The sequence below is a fragment of the Sinocyclocheilus rhinocerous genome, unplaced genomic scaffold, assembly GCF_001515625.1.
Source record: "Sinocyclocheilus rhinocerous isolate Xijiao unplaced genomic scaffold, SAMN03320098_v1.1 scaffold688, whole genome shotgun sequence".
NCBI classification, from domain to species: domain Eukaryota; kingdom Metazoa; phylum Chordata; class Actinopteri; order Cypriniformes; family Cyprinidae; genus Sinocyclocheilus; species Sinocyclocheilus rhinocerous.
The window spans coordinates 42491-69313 of record NW_015651641.1 but is presented as its reverse complement, the minus strand read 5'-3'; the positions used below and the strand labels follow the sequence as shown (position 1 = coordinate 69313).

Below are 26823 nucleotides of genomic sequence, written 5' to 3'. Positions count from 1 at the left end.
ATTTCTGACTGAATTGACTCATTTGTGTATATAAACGATCACTTTTCATGGTCTTTTTGCCTCTTGTAATTAAAAGAAAAATCCCTTCTCTGAAAAATTGATGTTAAAAATGAAGTGCATTGTGTAATGACCTCTCAATGTGTAATTAAACATTATTGCCCAACTTGGCCTCTTTCCATGTCAGCATTGTTATTAACCCAAGTTACCATGCAAACGGGCGGATCATGGAGTCAGCAGTGAGCGAAGGGGTGCAGATTAGCTCATTGTTTTGAGAAGCAGAACAAATGATAGCAGACCTTTGCTTGGTACTGAACAATGGCCGCGGCTGGAACCAGAGCCACAGGGGGGCCGTATCCTCAATGACTTAATAATTTCAAAGCCACAGCCATAATAAATCCAGACGTTGGAATGCCCCACATAAACACGCCAGAGAGTGGTCTTCAACCCTTGGTTGTCCACTTCAAAAGCTTCGTTTGCTTCGTTCAAGCAACACACAATTTCTGAATAAATCTGCATTTTGAATGAATTGTGTGAACCAATGATTCAATGGGTCATTCATAAAGAGAGCCATTTACTTCATTCCTGAATCAATCGGCAGTTTGTACAAATCGAATGAATGAATGACTCAATGACTTACTCATTAAGACTTTTAATGCCATCTACTGGCAGTTTTAGTTTCTTATTTAGAGTACCATTTCATTAAAAAAATTATGTAATATATATTCATAAAAAAAATCAGAAAATAAAAATCCATATTAATAATAAAAAAATATTAAATGTATAGATAGTTCACCCAAAAATTTTAAATGGAAAAAAAAAAAAAATTTCTAAAGCTACTTTTTGTGATTTCATGCTTTTCTAATGTAACCCAATAATGGCTGTAAATGATCTTTTGTGGGTAATTTCTCAGTCAAATTTGATGTGCGATTAAATAGATTGATTAATCACCACATTGTGTAATTATTTAGATAAAAAATGTTAATCGACTGACAGCCCTAATAATAATAAGAAATGTTTCTTAAGCACAAAATCAACATACTGTATTAGAAAGATTTCTGAAAGATCATGTGACACTGAAGACTGGAGTAAATTACATTTTAAAAAGTGCTGTCAATCGATTAAAAAAAATTAACTAGTTAATCACGATTAATTGCACCATTAAAGTTTTAAAGTTGCAACATTAAAGTTTTAAATGTACTTTTATATTGCAATAATTTCACATTCAATATTCAAATTAATGTAGAAACAATATAAAGACAGTACATTTTTAATATTAAATTTTTTTTCTTCTAATATTTAACAATTGACTATAACCATTCAACATTATGGTTTATAATTCACAACTCTTTACCTTTTCTGACCCTCTTCAGGTCTTAAAGTCTCCACTAATGAGCTGACGAGTTGAATCGGGTGTGTTAGATGAGGGAGACTTAGATGAGGGCTGCTCCAGACGAGGACAGTTTCGAAAACCACTGCATTTCAGAAACATATTCTTAAATCTGACTCATATATAACAAATACATGCATGCCGTTTTAAGGCAGTTTTAATCGTCTTTTTGGTAACTTCATGACTTACCTGACAACACAACTATAGCATTGCATGGTCGTAGTTTCTTTTGCATTTTAAAATGAAATGATAAAGCCTGCAGCGTGCGCCGCCGCATTTGTGTGTGCAACTGAAGAGCATGCACTACAAGCACATTATAATGGCTGATGGGACAGAAAGTTAGTTTTTACTGACATGGCCTGACATCTCATCTGACCGCAGTTCACTGTTGTTCAACTGAACCTCCCTCATCACCTGTACCGTTATGTATGTACACAATAAGTGCATTGTACCAAATTATTAATTTAAATGTAAGTACATAGTTGTTAAGGCCACTTAATATAAAGTGGGTCCAATATTTTTAACACGTTAAAACGGAAAAAATTAATTTGCACGCATTAATGCGTTAATTTTGACAGCATTAATTTTAAAACATATTTAAAATAATTGTTATATATATCTATATAGTATAAAAAAACAGATGTTTTAAATTGTAATAATAGAAACAATACTGGTTGTTTCTAATTGTCACAGAAGCTGTTAAAGTAAAAAACAAATCAAAATGATTCTGCTGACAGACAAAGAAAAACTGAGTTGTAACTCACGTCAGTGTTACACGATCTATAGCGTTTCCTCTCTCCGAGACAGTACTTCCCTCCACCTGTCGGTCTGAAAGAGAAAGAATAAAAAAAGACTCATGAGGTATCATCATGAGAGACGGGGAATCGAAGTAAAAAACGCATCCACACACCATTCCAGTCAACACCGGACAGCATCTGTGCTGCATTTGCTTTAGCAGAGGAGGGCAAATGGTCCAGTAACCTCAATCTCAACATGCCCATCACTCACACACAAACACATACTTCCAGGTCTTCTGCAGAAGTTTAGTGTCCAAAAGATCAGATCAGGTCATCGGATCACACAAACATAGCCATCTTTCAGATCTGTGTTGACTTTGCTCTTCTGTGCTGATCTCAGATCAGTTTAAAGGAAATGTGTGTCATTTTTTTCAACATTAAAAATACTTCTTTATGTGACAGTTCTCACAATTCTGACATTTTACTTGCAGTTCTAAATTTATATCTCACAATTCAGTCTTTTTTTCTAGCAGTTCTGAGAAAAAAGTCGGAATGGTGAGATATAAACTCAAAATTGCGATATATTAAGTCGCAATTGCAAATAATACAAAATTATCACTTTTCATGGTCTTTTTACCTCTTGTAATTACAAAAAAAAAAATCCCCTCTAAAAAATTGATGTAAAAAATTATGTGCACTGTGTAATTAAACATTATTGCCCTAAAGCCAATTAAACTTTAATTTGCGACTCAACTTGGCCTCTTTCCATCGCAGCATTGTTATTAACCCAAGTCACCATATTAATATCTCTAAATTTATATCTCACAATTCAGTCTTTTTTTCTAACAGTTCTGAGAAAAAAGTCGGAATGGCGAGATATAAAATCAAAATTGCAATATATTAACTCGCAATTGCAAATTAACATCTTGTAAAAAAAATTAAAAAAAAGTGTCAGTAGACGTTTTTTTGGGAAACCTGTTTGTAAACAATCATTCAATAATTGGTCCCAAATCCCACCCACTACACAAAGCGACACTAGTTGGCCCAATAATAGCATAATTTAATTGGACTATTAATTATAATATGCCAATTATAATGAAATGACATACAGCATTTTCCAACTCCCTCTAGGTTATTCAATTCACATGAAATTATGGCATGCATCATCTAGAGACCCATTTCACAAAATTTTACCAAAATAATTTTGATTCATTAAATTATTTGGGTCATGTGAGCAAATCAAGCGTTAGTTCTGGCAGGTCACGTGAGTCAAGTTTGCATCGGCTGACTCTCAGCTGATCCACGTCTACCTATAGGAATACAACGCCCATCACGGCATTCCTGTATAAGGTCTATTCAGTATTATTCAGCAGCTTTATCACTTGCTCGGGAGCAATTTACCCTCCTCCATCCCCAGCTCCTCCTTTCGTCACAGTCAGGACTTGGCTTTCTGATATTCCTCATTTCCTGAATCCGACTCCTTTTATCTTGAATAATGTTGTTACACTAAAATATAATTTAAAACATTCATGATATCTGCATTTGGTTCTGTTCTGTTCACCCTAAGGGGTTACTGCTGCTCTCCCTGCTCATTCATGACAGGCTCATTCATGGGCAGGGAGTTTTTACCCAGAACAGAACCATACCGCCAAATCCAAACTGTATGCTAAGTGACAATCATTTTGACGATAGTAGTCCTGACAGAAATACATCTTTGTGTTGGGACCCATTATTGCGAATTCACCTGGATATTGTAGTACAATGTCTGTAAGTGCCCCCTTTCGACTGAAGTTGTAGTGTCAGTTTTACCTAGCCACAAAACTCAAAACATATGTTGTTCTCATCAACTTTCAAAATGACAACCATTAGCTCTGCCAAGTCGGCCATTTTGGATTTAATGTGGATTTTGATATCTCATATAGTGTTGCCATGATAAGAGTATAAATTAATGGCAAAAAAGGGAAACTGGAAGAGTCTCATATCTTCTAAGTGCACTGTCTGCTGTAGATAAAATTGGGGTTGTACGGTTGTTCATGCCAGCTGATCACATGAATGAGGCAATTGTGGTTCAGGGTCATAGCGCCACCAGCTGGTAGGAGGAAGTGTGGCACTCAAAACAGACTTTGAAGTAGTCCTACTATATTTACCCACTTAAATGCATGTTGCCACAGTTTTTCTAGAGCCTGTCATCTACACTTGCAGCTATATTTATATATGCAATTCCACTCTATGCCAGTAGGAGCACAAAAAAAGCATCTCTGCTACGTAGAATCTACTAAAGGGATAATTTCAGCCAAAATCACTGATATATCCTGTTAAAACTAATGTGTAATTCATTTCAGCCTTACATTGAGTTCCATTGTTCGAGAGCAAGATGCCCCTCAGGCCAGTGATTTCCAATTCTATAAACAATAATCCCCATAATTAATAACCGGGCCCCTAATAAGCCCCTTGAGTATCTACGTGTTCTATCAAGGTTGACTTCAGGTCCATAAATGGACATTCAGAAAACTCCTCAAGCCACAAGCAAACATGAAAAGCAGTTTCCATTTGTATTTGTTTGACAGAGAGCTCAAGACATTTGTTCTATCTCCAGTGTCTGTTCAGGTTGTTATGACCAGCAGGGCAGTATGCACTCTTTCTCATTGTCTTATAAATACTTGATGAATGTATCCAGGTCTCTCTCAGTGAACGGTTGAGCTGTTTGGCCATTTCTCCGTAGGTTATTTTGACCCAGGAGGGCAGTGTAATGAGGTTTGCCAAGGCTTAGGTGATTCTGGCCATCTTCCTCCGCCTCCCCCCGTGCCGTCTGGCACCGAGAGCGGCTGGTTGTGCTGTTTTCTCAGGGACCGCTCTTAATGAATGCTTTCCAGGGCAGCTTGGCTTGAAGTGCTTGGGTTTCCTTTCTCTCGGGTAGCCAGGTTTTAAGGGTCGATCATCTTACACAGGTGTTACATATTACACCGGCCACACTCCCTCCACTGTCTGCAGCGAGAGCGCAAGGATAGACCAACCACCGGGAATGAAACGTAAACTCCATCTACATCAAAACCTATTTTGAGCTCCTGCGGCTACCTATGAAATCTTTGGAGAAACTGGCAAGAAAAAATAATAACAAAAGTAAAAAAAATAAATAATAATCGTTTTGGACCATCAAATATCTATTATTTTGGCATGACAAACTTGAGTTTGGGTTCTTTAAAAAAAAAAGAATAGTTCCCAAAAATGAAAATTCTGTCATCACTTACTCACTCTGCACTTGTTCTGTATGAGTTTCTTTCTTCTGTTGAACACAAAAGAAGATATTCTGAAGAATGTTGGTAACCAAACAGTTGCTGGTAGCCATGGACTTCCACAGTACGGAAAAAAATACAATGGAAATCAATGGCTATCATCAACTTATTTTGTGTTAAACAGAAGAGAGAAATTAATACAGGTTTGAAACATGATGGTGAGTGGTTGATGACAGAATTTTCATTTTTGGGTGAAATATTACTTTAATAACATTTTTAATACAGTGCCTGTGATTGCTGCACCTTTTCTGCAGTAAAAATACGGTCAAAAGTTTGGAATTACGATTTTTAAAATGTTTTTGAAAGAAGTCTCTCATGCTCACCAAGGCTGCATTTATTTGTTCAAAAATACAGTAAAAACAGAAATGTTATTACTAATTGAAATAATTTTTTTCTATTTTAATATATAATTTAAAATAGAATTTATTCCTGTAATAGCAAAGCTGAATTTTCAGCAGCCATCACTTCTTCAGAAATCATTAAAGCATGCTGATTTGGTGCTTAATTTGATCAATTATTGTTGATGCTCAATTATTATTAATGGTTCTTATACATTTCATTTTGAAATATATTCAAACAGAAATCAATTCTTTTAAATTGAAATAATATTTCACATTATTGCAGTTTTTTCTGTAATTGTGATCAAATATAAAGCTTTGCTGAGCATAAGACACTTCTTTCAGAAACAGTAAAAATCATAATTATTTCAAACTTTGACAGGTAGTGTACCTGAAACTGCAACAGTTGGGTCGATGCATACTAATCTGCATGTGAACCCTAATGATGCAGACAAATTTGCGAAGTTTTGTGGGTTAAAAAGGTTCATTGTCTATTGTTAATATTGTAGTGATGAAGGAAGCAACTCACACAGAATTCACTTTCAAAGCAAGCAGGTTTCTGTTGGCCAGCGCAGCGAATTCACATGACTAACTTGAAGCCATTGCTAAATTGGGAAAAAAATTTTTTGGGAAATATTTCTGAACACCAGTAAATGTAAATGTCACCCAAAAATGAAAATTCTGTCATTAATTACTCACCCTCGTGTTGTTCCAAACCCGTAAGACCTTCGTTCATCTTCGGAACACAATTCGGAACACAATTCCATCTCTACTGCGTCACTTTGGACGCGTGTTCACGACAGTACCATGCGTGTGGTGGCGCCGGCGCTGACACAGATCCGGCGTGATGACGTCATTATGCCGGATCTGGGTCAGCGTCGCCACATGCTTATTTCCAGTGTTGGGGGTAACGCATTACAAGTAACGCGAGTTACGTAATCAGATTACTTTTTTCAAGTAACTAGTAAAATAACGCATTACTTTTTAATTTACAAGAGAATATCTGAGTTACTTTTTCAAATAAGTAACTGTATTTGAACTCCTGTCCCCATGTTGAGAGAAATCAGAAAATGTTACTGTAGTAAACAAACAAGCAAGCCCTGTCCAGATTTAAAAAGTAACGCAAAAGTAACGTAACACATTACTTTCCATAAAAAGTAACTAAGTAACGTAATTAGTTACTTTTTTATGGAGTAACGCAATATTGTAATGCATTACTTTTAAAAGTAACTTTCCACAACACTGCTTATTTCATTATATTTCATCAAAAATCATCAAAATATTTCATCAAAAATCTTAATTTGTGTTCCGAAGATGAACGAAGGTCTTACGGGTTTCGAACAACACGAGGGTGAGTAATTAATGACAGAATTTTCATTTTTGGGTGAACTAACCCTTTAATAGTATGTCCCAGCCAATGTTGTATAATCAATCCAGTTTTGATTTGTGCACATATTTATGCAGAAATGTGAGACAGAAATGAGACTAGTGTGAGCTGTAGTGAGATGGACTAAATAGGGACCTGTTCAGTTTTGTTCTGGCTTACTTTGCCTACTTACGCTGGGCTGTCACAGTGTCGCATGGATGAGGAGACGCCGCCGCCGCAGGTACGACTGCACTCGCCCCAGGTGGTCCAAGGTCCCCAGCTTCCGTCCACGCTCTGCGGCCACGTCCCGAACACCACACATTCACCCTGATAACACCACTAATACACAGATACAGAGAAATTATATTTAAAGAAAAAGTTCTTAGAAATTCATAAAGTATGTTGCAATGCACTATATCTTTTTTATAAATGATAAATGATAATCTTTTTATAAACAAAATGCATTAGAATATTCGCAGATCTATTGTTACACATGAAATTGGTTGTTCATCGTGTTTCAAAGCATTATACTTTCTAAAGGTAAGTTTTAATGTTTATAACTGTGGTTACAACTACTTATGAGATCATGTAATGCATTATGAGGTGCATTACAAGACATAGTTAATGCATTATATACACAGGTTTCAAGTAAAGTGTAACTGAACCTTCCCTTGCTCATTATTACATAATTTCTGAACCTTATTGTAATCATTATGTCCTCTAAAGTAAAGCGCAGCTCTCATTTGAGAGACGTCTCCAGGCTAAATCTTGTTTTTTGTAAACAGTGTCTTCACCTACTGTCCCTAATCTGAATCCACTCCAGAATAAAAACAGACTCAAGGCTTTGTAATGCTTCAGGACCACATGGAATCTTCTCAAATCTCATAATCCATCCAGCCCAGGGGACACGAGGAAAGGGATTGGAGATGCTGGAAACTGTCATCACTGTGCAACTGTGTCAGTAGTTTAAGTTCTGGCTCTAAGAATGAACTCTGCTTTGAAATGGGCGGCTTTCTGGCATTGTGCTTCCTGGAGTGTTCGACAGTCATTCTTTACGACGTGACAAATTCATTATCAGTGCCGTTGGTGGAAATCACATTCAGTAGCATGTGTGGTCACCCCGTTTCTTTCCATTTCTCGTCTTTCTGGAGCTGGCAGGGCCTCCACTCCATTACACGCTGGGTGAGAAATGGCTGACATTCGTATTCCTTTGATGCGGACTCAGCCAGGGCAGACATAAGTACGCCACCCGCTAAAAAAAAAACAGCGGCTCAACCTGGGGCTCGCTGCTTGTCCAAGACAACGCACAAGAGCTTGGCAATAAATAGATCCAGTGAGCGAATGGTAACATAGACCGACAGCTCGTGGTCCTCGTCCATTCTTCCTCTTGAGCCATCCTACGAATGAGGACAATGGCCACTCTAATCTTTGTTAAAACTGACTCTCTAACCTGGACAGGCAGAAATGTGAACTGATGACCCAAACGCCGTGTGCATGAGTGAACACTGGGAATAGGCTTTCTTATTCCCATATCTGGTGCGATGAGAGCAGGGCCAAACGCCACACCCGGAGCCATTCTCTTCTCTAATCTGCCAGGAGTCCGTTTCCCACTACCTGCCATTTCATTGCATAAAGCTTTCTTTCATGGCACAAGGACTTACCCCCTTTTCAATGGTGCTGGTCTGGCACAGGGTTCCTTCTGCGGCGGGGATACTGTTGGTGACACAGCGGTTACTTTTGCTAAGGCACCAGAGCTCTCTACACACTTCCTAGGAAAGAAGGCAAAAGCAAGTTGGTCAGAAATATCAGTTCTCAAGAGGGACCAGAAAAAATGGACACAAGACCAGCATAGTGTGGCGCTAGGACACACGGACTGGGGGGCATTCACAATTCATGAGGGGGCTCATCCGTCGGGAAGGGGTTTAATCTATACTCATCATCTTATTATTTCCATGACGATGCATCATGCAGACACAATAGCACTGTATGACAGATGTATCACTTTTATTTAGCTTTTCCTTTTTTATTCAAAAACTTGTTAACAATATCGTGAACTATATGATATAGCCTATTCTGAATGTTAGATGTGTAAATAAATTTTTTGTCTTTTACACAACCTCACAATGACCATGTTAGTTGATTTATAATGCACGCTGGACGCTGCTGTGTGGATCTGTCGGATTAACAATGTAAATTCACCCATTTCTCCCGAAATACATGAAAGTGGCCAGTGAACTGGGAGAAGAACTGAGTAAACTTTACAGTCACCTACACAATGTGTATTTGATATGAATAAAACTAGGGTTGCAAAAAGGTGGAAAATTTCCAGTAAATTTCGGAAACATTCCAGAAATTTTGGAAACTTTCCAGGATTTTTTGGAATCTTCCAGTGATTTTAGGAAAGTTTCGGGAAATTTACTGGAAATGTTCCACCCCTTTGCAACCCTAAATAAAACACATCATCAAATTTTAATTGAAAGGATTATTATCGCCGCTTTCCATAGAAATCAATCTGTATTTAACAAACTATAAATGTCTTTTTTGCTAGTACTTAATTGAAATGTCTATTTAAATGTCTGAAACCTAAAAAACCTTGTGGTTAAAAACACTGAACAGCTGTGATATATGAAAAGCACTGAGCGCCAAAACTAAAATGTTACCACAAAATGCTAGTTAACTAGCTTCACCAGCTAAATATATCTGGTACGGTAAACACTGTGGCTACCGTATACTGGTTCATCAGCTCCAAAACAGCACTAACCAGCTTGAAAAGATATTTGTTAGTCTTTTCAGAAAGGTATCTTTTTAATACAACATGCTAATCGTCACAAATTACTTAATTCTGACTTTTTACTTGCATTTACCCACAATTCACTGCATATGACTGTTGCTTGATTTGAACAGATTCAAATACATACAAGAACAGGTTACCTAGTAAAATATGTGTTAAGGTGAGCTTTGCACGAAATTACACAGACAAAATGCAGTCATCTCAGCAGGAATCCATGTGATTGGGAATTTCGTGTGAGATATGCAGATTTTGTTGCTCATCATGTCTCAGAATCAGTAGGATTCCCTCAAATTTACATAACTTAATAAGACTCTTCCTAAAGACTTTGCCCCATCTGGAAATGGGACAATTTACACTATGTATCAGTACAGAGGTTGAAATTGTCTGGTTAAATTTGTTAGAACAGCCTTACAAGTAGCTGACAAAAGCACCAAAGAACTAACTTCCGTGTGCTCTGAAGGAGCCATGCTGGGGTCTGAAGTTTGAGCATAGGAAGATATAAAGCTTTCTGTACATTATAAGTGTAGCTTTGTAGACCCTGCATTAGATTTCCCATTAAAGTTCACCAGGTCCCTTTAGAGCCTGAACTTCACAGGAGAAGTGCCCCCATGAAAAAGACTTATGATAGGGAGCACCGCCGCTGACCCCAGGTCAGTAAATAAGACTCAGCAGCCCAGCCCATCCAGATTAAATAAAGCGGCAAACTGCCACTCTCAGGTTGCAAAAGCTCCAGCTTTGCGGCTGGTTTTAATAAGGTTTCCTGCTGGCCCATTCAAGATGGCCATGCTGAGAAGGTCAGAGGGGTAGGCTTGACCAGCGAGACTCCGGCACTGATGGCTTTAAGCTGGGAGTGCAGGCTAGCACTAAAAAAAATGGGCCGAATTCACTAAGACCAAAGTAATTACTGCTATCGAATAGCTTTAAAAATGTAAAACTTATGGAGCACTAATGGGCTGGAATAATAATTTCAATATGGAATAGGCATATAAAAATTTTTTTTAGATTTGTTGCTATCTGTGTTAATTTTACACAGTTTTCCATTTCAGTCATAGTTTTGGTCTTCTGATGGAAATATCCTTTAAATATAGTCAATTTTTCTTTCTATCTATGTAACACTTATGTTCAGTTGTATCATGTTTTCATTGTGTTTTGGTTCTGTCTTCCTTGTTTTGTCATTTGACCTAGTTTCTCTGTCTAATTACTCATTCCGTTCACCTGTCGATTAATTATCTCATTAGCTCCAGTGTATTTAAGCCCTTCAGTCCTTTGTCTGGTGTTGTTGTGTTTTACTCGCTGTTTCATTTGTGTTTTACTTGAACTAAATATAGGCTCAGAGATGCACTAGTCAAAGAAACATGCCAGTGAAAAACAAGAAAGAGTTGATTTGTGAGGAGAGCAATAACATTATTTTTAAAAACCAAATTAAAACTCAACACGGGAAAAAAAAAACAATATAGTTCAAAACGGTCTCTAAAGTATAACGAATAAATAATGTACAGTAAAATTAAAAAGTCAAAGCCTTGCACTGGATGTACTGGTTTTGGCCTCATTGCCGGCTGCAGTCATGTTTATATCTCCTATATAAAACACCTGTGATTCACAACCACTTGCTAAGGAAGTCACATTCACGTAAAGTAGCTTTGTTGACAAGTTTGGGTAAGGGCAAAATGCAGAAGATATAGTACTTTCAGTGCGCTGTAGTGTGCGATATAATTTATTTTGTAGCAGTAACAAACTGCTGCAGAAAAAGCTAGGTGCCATGCAGAATGTAGTGTAATTAAGTAGCCTTGTTCCAAAAAAAAAAAAATTTTCATGTATTGAACCGTGGATGTTGTACCGAACAGTTCAATATTATTTTGAGAATTTTGGCATCCCAGATAGATAGATAGACAGAGAGACAGACAATGTTTAGGTACAAGGATAATGAAGGTATACGAAGTAATTCAAAAGAAACGTAGTTCATTAAACAAAGTGACTAAGCGGTAAGCCAATAGAGAAGAAATACTTAAGTACTGTTAAAATCAGTTGTTTGGAACTGGTGAGTGGTAACTTGCAATGGAGTAATTTTCACTGTAAGTTTTCTGTACTTTTACTAAAGTATGATTTTCAGGTACTCTTTACACCTCTGAAACAATCTGATGTGCCAAGCCATCAGAACCGAACTGAACCAAACCAAACTGAAAACCGTCATTAAAAAAATAAATAAAACGAGGTATGTATTGAACCATGAGCTAACTGTTTTGTTAGTAAATAATAGATAAATATTGTTCAGTTTTGCACTTTTTGTCAAATAAATTCTTATTTTCGTTGATTAAAATTAGATTCCATGCCAGCAAAACTGTAATAAAAGAGTAAAAATGAGTAATATTAATATGACATTTGAGTCATTTTGTGCAAAATGTAATGTTGTGTATGTATTTCATTAATCTCATATGTATATGATATGTTTGAATCTAAGCGGTAAGCCAATAGAGAAGAAATACTTAAGTACTGTTAAAATCAGTTGTTTGGAACTGGTGAGTGGTAACTTGCAATGGAGTAATTTTCACTGTAAGTTTTCTGTACTTTTACTAAAGTATGATTTTCAGGTACTCTTTACACCTCTGAAACAATCTGATGTGCCAAGCCATCAGAACCGAACTGAACCAAACCAAACTGAAAACCGTCATTAAAAAAATAAATAAAACGAGGTATGTATTGAACCATGAGCTAACTGTTTTGTTAGTAAATAATAGATAAATATTGTTCAGTTTTGCACTTTTTGTCAAATAAATTCTTATTTTCGTTGATTAAAATTAGATTCCATGCCAGCAAAACTGTAATAAAAGAGTAAAAATGAGTAATATTATTATGACATTTGAGTCATTTTGTGCAAAATGTAATGTTATGTATGTATTTCATTAATCTCATATGTATATATGTATGAATGAGTTAATTAACGACCCAAGTGAGTCTTGAGACATCATATGCAAAACATAGACAAACTCAGCACAGAAGTTGTCACAAGTTCACTCGTACAGATAACCACACAAAGAACAATACCTAATTATCAGAAAAGTCCAGCCTCAAAATGACCCAGACACATTGAAATCATTGAGACCACTTTACCATACTAGGTGCTCTCCACTGCCACTAAATACTTTCTTTTTATGATGTTCACGTGTTCCATGGTGATAATCTCCCCATATACACTTCTAAGTAATTGGTGTTTTAATAAACAGCAGGATAAAGTCTAATGCCTCCATATCCTCCCTATAGTGACTAGATCTAAACACCACTGATCTGAAGCAAAATAGATTTAGAAATAGATTTCCACTGCCTTTGTCCTAAAGACCCCCAAGCTTTTTTTTTTTCTTGAAGAATGGGGTAAATTCCACCCCACACCGTTCAGGATGTGTATGATAGCATTCCAGGAAGAATCGAAGGCAAAAGGCGGCTGTGCTCCTTATTAGGTCTTTGATATTGATATATTTTTAGGTTTCAAATTTTTCGTCCACCCCCTGGGTGTGTGTTTATCTCTCCGTAACAGTTTTTCCAAACCAAATTCAAACCTCTTGTCCAATGGTGTGGTTATAATTCTCCAAAGGCATGTATTAAACAGATGGTTGGCAGAAAAAAATAAGATCGTCAGAATCCACTAACACTACACGTTGTATTAAACTTGAGTCAAGGGAATGCGAGACTTTTTTTCTTTACATGACCATCTTCCATGCTGATCTATACCACAGTTATGAGCTTAAGAGAGAAATTACAGGGTTCTCTTTTTGGCATGCGTTCATCCACTGTCGGATATATCTCTCAATGAAACAAAAGAACTCGGGTAATTTAATTCTTTTCTGGTGTAGAAAGCAAAGCCGCATATTTGTACTAAGCAGAGCACCGTCTCTTATTGATCATTAATTTTCCTGGCTTCATTCAAGCCTTTTTTCCCCTCCCTGTGTCAGTTTATTTGCTTAAGTTTGTTGTTCTTTGGGTAAAATCATTATCATTTCCAAAAGTCTGAGGATTCGGCAGGAAAAGGAACAAACCTAAAGTATGGGCCTTCTCTGAAAGATATGTGGCCCGACTTCAAACGGTGCTCGGCGGAGCTCGTTTCAGGTGCTGATAAAACAAAGATCTTTAATTTCGACAACATTTAAGGCATCATGTGACCTACTACAAGAGAGTATCAACTTGGCAGCCTCATTTCTAGCCCTCAAAGGAAGTGAAAATAATCTCAGCTGATTACTATAACCTGTGTTTCTCAAAGCGTCCAAAAGTTCTCCACAATCAGGTCAAATATTACAAAAACTTAAACTCGATTTATTCTTTACAAGTCCAAATGAGACACCGCAGCAATCACTCACAGCACTTTTTTTTCCCTCACTGCTTTACATCGGAGCTGTACAAGCTCTTCTTGTAATGTTGCCTGCTGAACATTTCATGTCCTTTGGATAGTCTCCTCTGGGTCAGTGGTAAAAATAACTGCTTGACCTCTGGCATCATGTCTCCTCAGAGCTCTTTAGTAGCGGTCTTGCTCTCTATGTCCAAACAGCCTTCTGAATCAAAATCAGCTTTTGGATTTTAGTACATATACAGCAGGTTCGGACGCCACAGGTAAAGCATCAAGAATGTAGCAAATATCTGATCACACCTGATGTGTTTGTTATATTACTCCGTGTCCTGGCATGAACTTTCTGGCCAAGGATGCTTGGTTAGGACAAAAATTTGTATTTACATGAAAGATTTAGTGCTTTTCACTTCATTGCTTTGGTTGCAGTTCAGTAATATTCCAGTAACATCTTTCAAACATTCTTGAAACAATGCCTATATAAACTGTAACCCAAAAAAAAAAAAACATTTTTTAAATGTTGTGAGATTACATACCTGGTAGGTTTTCTTTAAGTAGACTCAAAACATCAATATACTATAATGTGTTTTTACAACGAAAACAAAACCACAGCAAAACCAGCTATTAAATTAATGTAATCTGTACATTTGAATGAAGTGTTTCAAAGATGTAAAAGTACAACCAGTCCAAAAACTGCTTAAAAACAGACTTCGCCCATTGTTGGCATGGATTTGGCATAGGGCTATTAGCCACAACTGCCAAACATTTAATGTAAGTAATGCAAATAATGCTGTAACCAGCACTGTAATCTTAACAGCTTTGTTGCTAGATTTAGTGACTTTAAAAAAAAAATTGCCTACCGACATATGTAGTCGCCAGATTTGTCACTAGGCAAGTTTTATGGAAAAAAGTACAGGTATATACCATTATACACCAATAATAAACAATACACCGATATACCAGCACCTACTGTCAAGATTTACTAAAGATGTGCCATGAAAAATTAGTTGATGAAAAGGCGTGCACACAGTCATTTTTGTAGCTGACCTCATTACATATGCATTTGTAGGAGTGTCTCTTTCAGACGCAAAATTTATGGGAGGAGAATATTTAAATGAATCACGCAACATAATTTACTAAGGTTTGCGGTAGACAATTTAATGGTATTTGCACCATTATGTGGGAGGCTGTGGAAGGCCTTGTTTAGTAAACCTGGCCCTAGATATGGTTTGTCCTAGTTTCTGATCGACTTGTCAGTATATCGCCATCTAGCAACATTTAGCGAGCAGACTAGCAACTGTCCATTGAAAATAGTTGGCAACAGTGGTTGTAACAACATTTCCGCAATATTTAAAAATCCAAAATCTATAGTATTATCTATTACGTTATCAACTTTCAAATAACTTTTAAGCATCTACAGAACAGTTGTGCTTGTTGTGATGATAGCTCATTTTTGGTTCTTGAGGTGTGTGAGGTTGTTGTATGAGTCCGACAAAACAACATTTGCTCAATTTCGGGAAACCTGTCTGAAAACAGGTATTATTTTTGCAATGCCATTTGGTGACATTAGTGGCAAAGATATCACACAATTAACTTTAAATCTTGTAATTTTTAAAAAATTTTTTTTAAATGATCATGGTTGAAGCAGAATTATCCTGTTTTTTGACAGAAAAATGCCAAAAATTCTTGGTGTCTGAGCCAACAAATGTCACTATGTGAGACTAACATTCCCAGAGCATGATAGTGTGTTGCAGCCTTCTTACCCCATATTTGCACTGACAGGAGGAGGCGCCGTACTGGAAACGACACTGCTCATCTGCATCGTACACCTGCCCTGGAGCCACAGTGGGGTACAGGAAGTCTCGTTTCAGAGGCTCATTGTCCAGACACGTTCCCCGACCTGAGCTGTCAAAAAAACAAACCTTCAATGGGATTGGCTTTTCTACAGAGGTTTCATTTGTGTCCAACAAGAGAAAAAAGTCTTGTGACAAAATCTCACATGAAAGGAAAAGAGAAGGTGTATTGTTAATGGGAATTAGCAAGCAAGAAATCTGCAAAATACAGAACGCAAAATGAGGGAAGCGTGACTGACAAACAGTGGCCATAAAACGCTGAGATTTGGACTTATATGGTACTGCGGTGCTCCTATGGAATCCTTTGAAGAGCCAATAAAATGACGAAAGAGGCTGAACAAGCAAAAAAATATCAAAAGGTACCGGAGGTCACGCGTCCAGTCAAACTTGTGTTTAGTCTGTTTAGTCAGCTAGAAATATGAACGTTCCCCAGAAACCCTCAAAAAACGGGCCACTGCTCCGTCTGCAGCGAACAAAGTGAAAAAATAGAGCCAAAGCAGAGGCCAGGCAGTGCATGTTTTGTTGGACTGTGTTTATTCTGGGTTCAGAAGTGGATCTTGTTTTATTCTCGGCGTCCCCGTTACGGATGCTTTCCCCCCTCCCTGGTGTGCGCAAGCGGCTGAGAGACGTGTCCGCCCCACGCAGCTGCTGTCCGCTGAAATACAACAGTCAATTATTATCCCGCTGGCTTTTCCAGCAGCATGCCGCGGAATACGCTCTCCTTCTCTCTGAGGGAATAGTGGGCTCGCTAACAACATAAACGTTAACATTTCATACTGCTGGAGAGCAGGCGGCTCTATTCTAGGTTCTGTTCTGGCATTCGCATGATTGCTGCAACTGAACTAATCATGTTAACCAACCACCCCACCATGTGCTGCTAAAAGCAACATTGCCTCTAAAGAGAGGGAGTTTATATTGCATCAGCCAAGACACACTAACCCTCTGATGGTATGCCATTACCAGCGGTGTAATGTAACGAAGTAATAATACTTTGTTACAATACTTAAGTATTTTTATGAGAATCTGTACTTTAAGTTTTAATATTTCTGTCAACTTGCACTTTTACTCCACTATTTTTCCTAATTAAAATGTATACTTTTACTCCGATACATTTCTATTAAATTGTCACTATTATGCCATTTTTAAGGTTCCTAATATAGTTTGATTCGTAATATAATGATTCGTAAACAATTAAATCGAAGCAGTTCTGAGATTGAGTCTCTCTAAACCCCTCCTTTCCGTGAGCCTACTCTGCTCTGATTGGTCAGATGGCCTAGTCCTTTGTGATTGGTCTACCGCGTACAGCACATGCTACAGTGTTTGAGGGCGGGGTCAAGTTGTTTGCGCCGTCCCAAATCGCACCCTAAACCCTTGCGGTCTTCCTCTGAGTCCACACTTTCGTGACGTAATGCCGCTTTGACTGTTGGGTAGAAGTCTGCTGCAAAGCGAAATGCCTCTGTATGTCTTTTATATTTATATAATTTAATATAGTTAATCTATATCACACTAAGTGTGCCATTTTTTCTCCAGATATCAGCATGATAACAAATGTAATATTGATTTTATGCAAGTTTAATAAAGTTAGTATTAATTTACATTTTAGATGCCCATTTTTGCTGTATTTCGCCAATGAAAATAGTTACAAAACTGCACTTTTTTGCACCGCTGAGCAACACACAGGACAGTGTTTCCTTATTGAATGAATCAGTTTTTTGGGCGAATGATTCAGTGACTCACTCTTTAAAACAGTCAAATGTTTTAATTTCTGAATGAATCAAACTTTTGAATGAATCGATTTAATCTCAATGACTCGCTAATTAACAATGACATGCTGCCACCTACTGGTGGCTTTAATTTCACATTTCAAGTATATTTTCATGTTTAAAATTTTTCTAATATCAATATTCAACATTTTATGTTTAAAACTAAATATTATTTATGCATTTGTAACAGCTGGTTAAATGCATCCATGTCCCCTCTGAGCTGCATTAAACAGTCTGTGTAAATGAATCTAAATGCACTTCAGAATCAGAATCAGAATGAGCTTTATTCACCAAGTGTGTGCAAACACACAAAGAATTTGTGTGTTTTAGGAGCTTTCGGTACACACATACATTCATATATGACAATGAGAACAGAAAGAACATTTTAATAATTAAGACTAAGGGGGAAAAACAATACATAAATAATAATAATAATGTGGTATGCATCTGGAACAGAAGATTTTTGTGCATTATTTACTGTATATACAGCTGTACAAATAATCAAATCAAAAATGCAGATTCCATATTTGCAAAAACTGTTTTCTTATGTTGGAATGAGTCTTTGTACCAGATGAAGTAACCCAAAGATACAAAATGGAAGAAAGAGTTCAAACTGAACACAAACTTGCTGCTCAAACTGTATATAGAACAATTTTAATATGTATTTGCTCCTTTTCTATTTTGAATTTACTTGTGTGTTTACTTTCAATACTTAAGTTTAATATAAAAAATATATACTTCTCATACATAAGTACAATAAATATCACATTCGTTAAAACTTTTACTCAAGTAATATTCTAAACGGTTACTTTTTCTGGTAAGATTTCTATACTTTTACTTAAGTGTGGCTTTCAAGTGCTTTATCCACCACTGGCCATTACATTTTCAGACACTTTCTACAAGGAATATGTGTCTAACTCGCACATTTATTGGTCTGAAGATGGAAAATAGGAAGGTGTGACTTTAAATCTTAAATTACATCTATTTGTTTTCACATGTTGGAGGCTGGAGCTAGTTGTCACTGGGGCTTTAACTCATTAAAATCATATAGTTCTTAATTTAGAATAATTTGTATGAATTTTAGCTTCCAAACTAAAATTCCAACATTATAATTTGCATTATAAATATAAATAAACATAAATTAAATATATTATATTTTGTATACTATATATATCATTGTAAAGTATTTACCACGTATATATAAAACACTGTCCTGAGGAGAGAAAAAAAAATCTACGTTGAACAACAGTCACTAGAGTAAACAGTTTGACAATCAGCCCCGGGTTCCCCTATAATATAATAAATTAGCTAAATGTGGTTGATAAAATCTTACATTAAATTGACAAAAAGGTATTAAAAAATATATTTAGATGTCTAAAAAAAAAACATCCTTTGGATCTGGTTTCTGTAATGCATTCAAGAGGAAGCATTAGGTGAAACAGGGATCTCTGGCTTCCCACCACAACACTGGAAGTCTAATCTAATTAAAAACTAAACCAAATACACTGGAAAGGAAAGAAACACATAAGCTCTAGCCTGGGGGGTAACCTATGTTGTATTTGGTTTCATCCATTTAGTTTTCTATTTTTCCCATGTATTTTGGTAGAATAATCCCCTCGCCGGGGAGAAAGATGAGTCTGAATATGTGCCCTTGTATTGGAATACACAAACAAAGACTGTTTATTTCTTTAGGGAAAGACAAAAATGGTCACTTTAAAAATGGACATGTTTATTTGACACGTCAACAAAACTTCCTTGGGTAAACTTCATTACAGCAAGCAGATATGCCAGCAATGAGAGGAAACTTAGTGAGTAACTATTTACAATATTTCAGCACAAAAACAAATAGCTGAATAGGAAATTACAAAAAAATCACAGTTTGTCCAAGGTCTAACCTAGTGTCCGATCGATAGCTATTTTTATAGAACAGGTTTTCAAATCTAATTAGACAAGCAGTGTTCCAAGAGTGCTGGTATTTAGTATAAAACACAGAGGCTTCACAGTTTGTATCGCTCAGTTTGACTGTGTTTGTGTCGGTCTTCTGGTGCAATGACACTCAACAGTTGATGCTGCTTTTGCTTCATTTGGAATTTGTCTATTTGTAAAAAATAGACAAAATAACCATCCATATTGTGTCTAAAATTTAAGTTAAACAATATTAAGTTGTCCGAAAACAAGGTGGCCAATGGTTGACATAATAACAAATTGAAACTGACACAATTAATTGTAAATTGGCCAATGTTGATCTCAAAATTAGCATATACTGTATATCTGCCAATTAATTATCCTGTCCGATATATGAGTTTCACAGAAATAAAGACTGCAGTAAACAGCAGGCTAAATTGTTTTTAGCCATTTTTCCAAAAGCTGCTTTCTTTGCTGAAAGTTCCTACTGTGTGTACAAATAAGCACACTAAAATAAGTCAAAATCTACTGTAAACAGCAGTTTCTGGCGAGGAAATATCCGGCATCCACACATCCAGAATCTGCTAGATGGGGATGTTGCGGTAATAGACTAGCATTATCATAGCAGAGTTGTTTCACTGCCAAAGATTACATCAACCTGAGATTTCAGAGAAGGTCCATTATTGATGAATTGCTCGGCACTAAGCAAATCCAAAAAAGGAAGGTTAGTATTCAAGCTCAATCCGAAATCACAGATGACACGGTGTGATTATACAACAGGGAGTTCATCCCAAACCAACAGAGCAGCGTTTCTTTGTGTTTGTGTGGGAAGTTGGCACACGATGATAAAGCTTCTGATGCCAGCGATGGCTGTGATGTTAATCTTCTTCCATGAGGTCATTCACCAGGAAAACTTTTTGACAGCCATGGCAACCGCTATTATTTTCTTTCGTCTTACGTTAAGCTAACAATTCACAGACTAGCCCATGACTGCCTACTACAGATCAACTTCCACACTCTCATCTAGCCATGCATCGACTCTTTTTCAAATCCAGCACATATGTGTGGTCATAAAAAATTAAGTCAACTGTTAAGTGGCATTATGCATAGGTAGTAAAATAAAGAGTAAACCCATTAAAGTAATCCACTAACTGCACACTCCAAATGTAATCAAGTTAGCTAAAATGTTCCATTTGGCAATTTAGATTTCAGAAGGGTGCTCACAGACGCCTCTTTATCAAAGTGCTAAGGGCCTCATTTGGGACAAGGCCAGTCTGCCTGGACTGCTGCTACACAACATTTTTGAGTCATGGTGTATAGATTTTTATCAATCCATTCGGAAGAAAAGTAATATCTACAATGTACCTGGATGCTACAATGAGCACTTTTGAGGAAAAATTAGTCACTATATCTGCCATTGTTGCGATAATTTTGGGATCTTTGAAAGATATTCCGAGTTTTGGCGATACTAATGCACAGTTATAATACATTTGCAGCAAGTTTTTGTGTAGTCGAGTTGCAGTCTTCATCTGTCTGTCTAAAGGTGGGGTCAGATTAGTGAAATTTCAGAGAAATTTAGCGGGCAAAAAGGTAGATTGTCTATTATCAATAGCGTAGCAATTTATGAAGCAATGCTCTCACATAAGTCACTTTCACACCAAGCGGTTTTCTGTTCATCAACACAGTGAATCCACATGACCAGTTTGAACCTGCTGCAAAGTCTGCGCTAACAAATCTTTTGCCATGCCGCAAAATTCCCAATCGCATGGATTCCTACAATTTCAAAGGAACTGTGACCGCATCTTGTCACATGACACAACTGTGATCAAATAATTGTCATACATCACCTCTACTAGTTGTAGTTCGATTGATCTAGATGAAGCCGAGATACAATGCATATCTAGGGCTTTTAGTGCAACTTCGCAAAAAAACAAACTGCTATGATTTCAGACAGAAAAACTGTTCACAAAGCAAATCAAACGTTTAAAGTGCCTGTAAACTTGCTAACTTAAATAGTAAAAGAATGTCAGATTTTAGAATTACCCGACCCTAGATGTTGTATAAATAAAGTTTATTTATTTTACAATGCGTTGCTACACTTTATTTCGATAGTCCACTTTAGACATTCTACTAACTAAGTAACTTTGCAACTACATGTCAAAGAAAGGAATGTCAAAGTATTCTTTGCTTTTTATGCGAGGGTCCATGTACAGTGTGCGTGACGCAAATTTAGGTTTAGGTTTAGCAGAATAAGTTGACATGTACTTCACATGCACTTGACATACTTGCAAACTTACTTAGTAGAAAAAGTAGGTTACACTTTATTTGGTCTCACTTTATATTAAGTGCAGAGGCGGACAAAGTACTCAACTCCATGTCTCCGACATAGTGATAACACTCGTTGCCTTCTCTAGTGCAGCTCAACCAGGTCTCATCCCATTCATTGATATTGTGATATCACAAATCCTGGAAAATATGCATTGTAGTCCAAACGAGTAGTTTTTGAAAAGTGATTTCTGTTAAATAAAATATCTCCTTTTGAAGTGGACTTTGAGCTTTGTAACGTTGCAGATCTTTTTCATGGTCAGCAACAGCAACATTACAGACTAAATAAAGTTGAAAAAGTGAAAAAGCATAATAGCACCACTTTAACTACTATGTACTTACATTTAAATTAATCATTTGGTACAATGCACTTATTGTGTACATACATGTTTTTACATTGTACTTATATTTTACAAATACCTGCATGTAATTACATCTGTAAAGTGGGACTCTTTATTTTATAGTGTACTTGTTACAGTGTAATTATACTGTACATATAAGTACTGAGTAATATTAATTAACTACACGTACTTACTATATGGTTAGGGTTAGGATTTGGGTTTGGCTCAGGGTTACTTGCATGCAATTATGCATAATTAATTGTTATTATAATAGTACGTATGTGTAACAAGGACACCTTAAAATAAAGTGTTGCCAAAAAGTGTACCCAAAGTGTTAAACCTTGTTCTGCACAACTTTTGTAAGATTTGCATTTGGTTCTACCAACATTACGAGTGGGGTTAAGTGTATGCAGTGTATGCAACGCTTTTCGCAGAACGAGGGTTACAATTTCATGATGTTTTCGGACTAGATGATAATAGTTAAAAGTTGCATCTGGTTGAAAAGTAGTGATTCTAAACTCATACTTCTGCTAGGTTTTTGTGGGACTTCCTCACTGCTAATTAGACCAGCAAATGGAATAATGGATTATATTCTATTAAATACGATTATATTACAAATAGAGCAAGCATTCTTCAAATGCTATTTTCACTTACTCCAAAAAGCTGGTGATATAGTCCTTGCTGCAGGCTGACCAGGAGAAGGGGTTGGTGTTGGCTGTGATATGGGCCGCCATCAGCTTGGCTGTCTCGTGACCTTTGGTCCCACAGGAGTTCCCGATCCCATCATGGTTCATGCCAAAACTGTGAGACAAGCGGCAGATCATGAGCTTTGATGGATCACGTCAATCACATCGCACAAGCAAACAAGCTTGGGCAGCTCTGAAAGAACAGGAGTGGAGGACATCTCCTTCAGCTAAGCTGTAAAGAGAGGCTTGGTAACAGCTGTGAGAAGAGGATAGACGGGTCAAAGGCCAGAGGCTGTCTGGAGCTCTGAAGGAACGTGAAAGTTGTAATCACCACCCTGATCCAGGCCTGTCAATCAATAATTACACATTTGAGCAGACCTCAATCGGGTAGTCATCTCTTAATGAACCTGGCCTGCCTTTCCCCCTTCCTCCAAGCTGCTTTCATCTGCTCACGGGCCATCGGTGTACAAGACTGCTGAAGCATTCACCCACATTCCTTGCCGGCAACTCCACAAATACAGTACATCATTTGAGCCATGCAAATTTTGTTCCCTTACATATCTGTCTGGATATTGTATGAAAAAGTCAGATCACCTTACGCCGAGACCTCAAAGCTTTCGTTGTTTATCCAAAAGCAGAAACCAGCCTCTAATGCATATAACATACCCCCCACCACATCACACAATTCCTCTGTGTCTTTTTAAGGTGCACATTTATGACATTTCACTCTACTCTCAATATAAATCAACACGGGAGAAACCTTCCCCACAAGAAGCAGGAGCTATTTTTACAACTGCTCCACAACAGAAGCAGACGCAAGACATAATAGAGGAAACTGCCATCTCGCTGAACTTAGCCGAAAAGCTACATAGACCAATAGATCATGGTTATTTTTCTAAGCTTTCAGGATAGGGTTCATTTGTCCAGACGTTCATTTGCATAATGATGTGTGTGCAGGCAGTTCACGCTTTGCATTTTGGCTAGAGGAATATACATGGTAATGACCACAATAAATCCAATCCAGACACAAATACATTTTGAGACGTGAAAGCGTCACATGTAGAATATTGAGCAATTTTTCAACCACCGAGAGCTTTAATCAAGTCCTTCAGGGGTGCATTCACTGAACAGTTGCACCGCTTTTGCATGCTACCCACAGTCCAGTTTAACCAGATACTAAATGCTCTGAAACAGGTGTCAAATAAGATAAAGTAAAGGGAAAAAATCAACAACAACAAAAAAAAAAATTATTTGAAAATTTTCTTAGAAAGTTCTTTAAAAAATTATATTTATATATTTTCAAAGGTTTTGTTAAAATAAGATTTTCTTGAGCAATACACAAAAGATTACACCAAACTGTTTTTTAGGAATTTCATTCTTTAAAGAGGCTTTCTTACTTTATTATGATATCAAAAAATATGAGTCATGGTGCTCATTCAGGAAGAGTGAGTTTGAATTTGGCTTGCTACATTCTTGTATCGTTTTCCCCTAATTATTTCCTGTCCTAGGTCTTTGATTCTATGAATAAAAGTGTCAAAAATGTGTATAAACTCACTGTAAACAAGATGATCACCCAAAAATGACAATTCCATCATCACTTACTCATTGACTACATAGCCATTGACTTACATAGTGTTTTTTTCCATACTATGGACATCAATGGCTACCATCAACTGTTTGGTTACCCACAGTCTTCAAAATATCTTCTTTTGTGTTCAGCAAAAGAAGAAAAAAAACTCATCAGGTTTGAGTTTTCATTTTTGGGTGAACTACTAAGTAAGCAATTGTAATAGTGATGCCTGCCTTAGTAAACACCACTAATTAAGAACAATTAACATATATCATATTTTATCACATATGTCCATATAACCATGAATATTCACATTCATGCAAATGGTCAGAGAGACAAATAGAGAGAGAAAATATACTTACTTGTGTCCGATCTCATGTGCAATAGTGAAGGCTGAACCAAGGCCTATATCTTCATTAATACTACAGCTCCTCTCTGGCTCACACATTCCGGCTACGGATGCCAAACCTGGCCACACACACACAAAGCACACACACACACACACACATGAGGTCAGGTCAAGGTGTAGAAGTGCTACACTGAGTCACCACCATAAAATTAGATTCTTCACATTAACCTCGACACCACTGAACTTGAAGCTGGTGAAAAGTTTATGCGAACGTTTTTTAAATCGCCAGGGGGTGGGTCAACTTTGACGGCTAGACGATTAAATAAAAAAACAACTGATGTTGTAGCTGGAAAATGTCTAGACAAGGGGGTTAGATTAATAAATTCTACATCTGGTAACAAGGGACCACCTAGTAATTCAAGCCAGAGCTCGGAATTCAAGAAAACACATCACTTTGTGCCCCTAAAATATAGATGTTTTTATTATTCAAGGTTTCAGAGTTGCAAAACGAGTGAAAGAAATCATTGTTTTCTTAATCCTGTTATGTTTGTTTTCTTCCAAATGAGATTTAGTTGACAATTTTTGGGTATTAACACAAAACCCACATAAGCTGAAATTTACTACTGACAGTGTTTTGGTCCCCAGCCTACAGGGACTTGGCTTTCTGAGAGGTTTGTACTTTTTTGTCATTTTCCTTGCCATAAAAAACAGCCATGTTATTTAATTGGTATGGAATGAAGGAAACATTACATTTACTCTCTGTTTTTATGTAGCAACGTTTGTAGCAAGTGTGGCGGCACTGACATAGAGCACTTGGATCTCACAAAACTTTTACAAATCTTTCTGTACACTGCCTACATAGGCAGCTTGATGACTGAAATGTGACAGAATTGACTGATTTAAAACACTCTTCATAGACAGCAACAAAGTTAAGCGAACAACACTCGACATTATGCGAAGTACAATGGAGAATCGACTCACAATTGAGGTTTGGCAAGAGGTTGATAGAGATTTGGATCATCATGTTGATAACCTAAAAACATGTTACTCCTATAAGCATAAAATACACAAATTTTCAGGATAAAATTTAAACTATATAAATTTGAATGAATTTGAGTTATTTAAAATAAAAAATCAATGAGTTACTATTTAAAATTTAAAAAAATGCTGCAAATATATTTATAAGTGACAGTCTCTCGCTTTATGTTGGATTAATTTTGTGCTTTTCTGGGATTGTCTTCACATTTTTTGATACATTAATGAGAATTCATACAACTTTCTTCTGTGAAACAGAAAAACAAGAGAGAAATTCGGAGGGAATGGTTGCTCTTTTCCTTGCATTTACAATAAATGGGGCTTCTAAGCATCAAAAAGGATGCAAAAGGAGCATAAAAGTATCAAAACAAAATGCACATGAGGACATTTCCGTTAACCATACAACACAATATTATGAAGGGCAAAATTCAAAATACAGGAAAACACCTGTAAAAAATCTATACGCAAAATTCCTTCATTTTAAAGGGATAGTTCACCCAAAAATGAAAATTCTGTCATTAATTACTCACCCTCATGTCGTTCCAAACCCGCAAGACCTCCGTTCATCTTCGGAACACAAATTAAGATATTTTTGATGAATTCTGACAGCTCTCTGACCCTCCCATAGACAGCAATGTAATTACCACGATCAAGGTCCAGAAACGTAGCAAGGAGATCGGTAAAATAATCCATGTGACATCAGGGGTTCAACTGTAATTTTACGAAGCTACGAGAATACTTTTTGTATGCAAAG

At 36.8% G+C, this 26823-nt stretch overlaps 1 protein-coding gene across 1 annotated transcript in view; it reads right to left on the bottom strand.

Annotated features, from left to right (window-relative positions):
- Positions 1–26823, bottom strand: part of LOC107713302 (A disintegrin and metalloproteinase with thrombospondin motifs 6-like) — a 91495-nt gene that overhangs the window by 36107 nt on the left and 28565 nt on the right. Inside the window, exons 9-14 of the mRNA XM_016518763.1 lie at positions 25048–25153; positions 23084–23230; positions 16006–16147; positions 8783–8890; positions 7315–7460; positions 2152–2215 (exon numbers count right to left, since the gene is read on the bottom strand). Of these exons, the coding sequence (XP_016374249.1) occupies positions 2152–2215; positions 7315–7460; positions 8783–8890; positions 16006–16147; positions 23084–23230; positions 25048–25153 (713 nt within the window). The remainder of the gene's footprint in view (positions 1–2151; positions 2216–7314; positions 7461–8782; positions 8891–16005; positions 16148–23083; positions 23231–25047; positions 25154–26823) is intronic.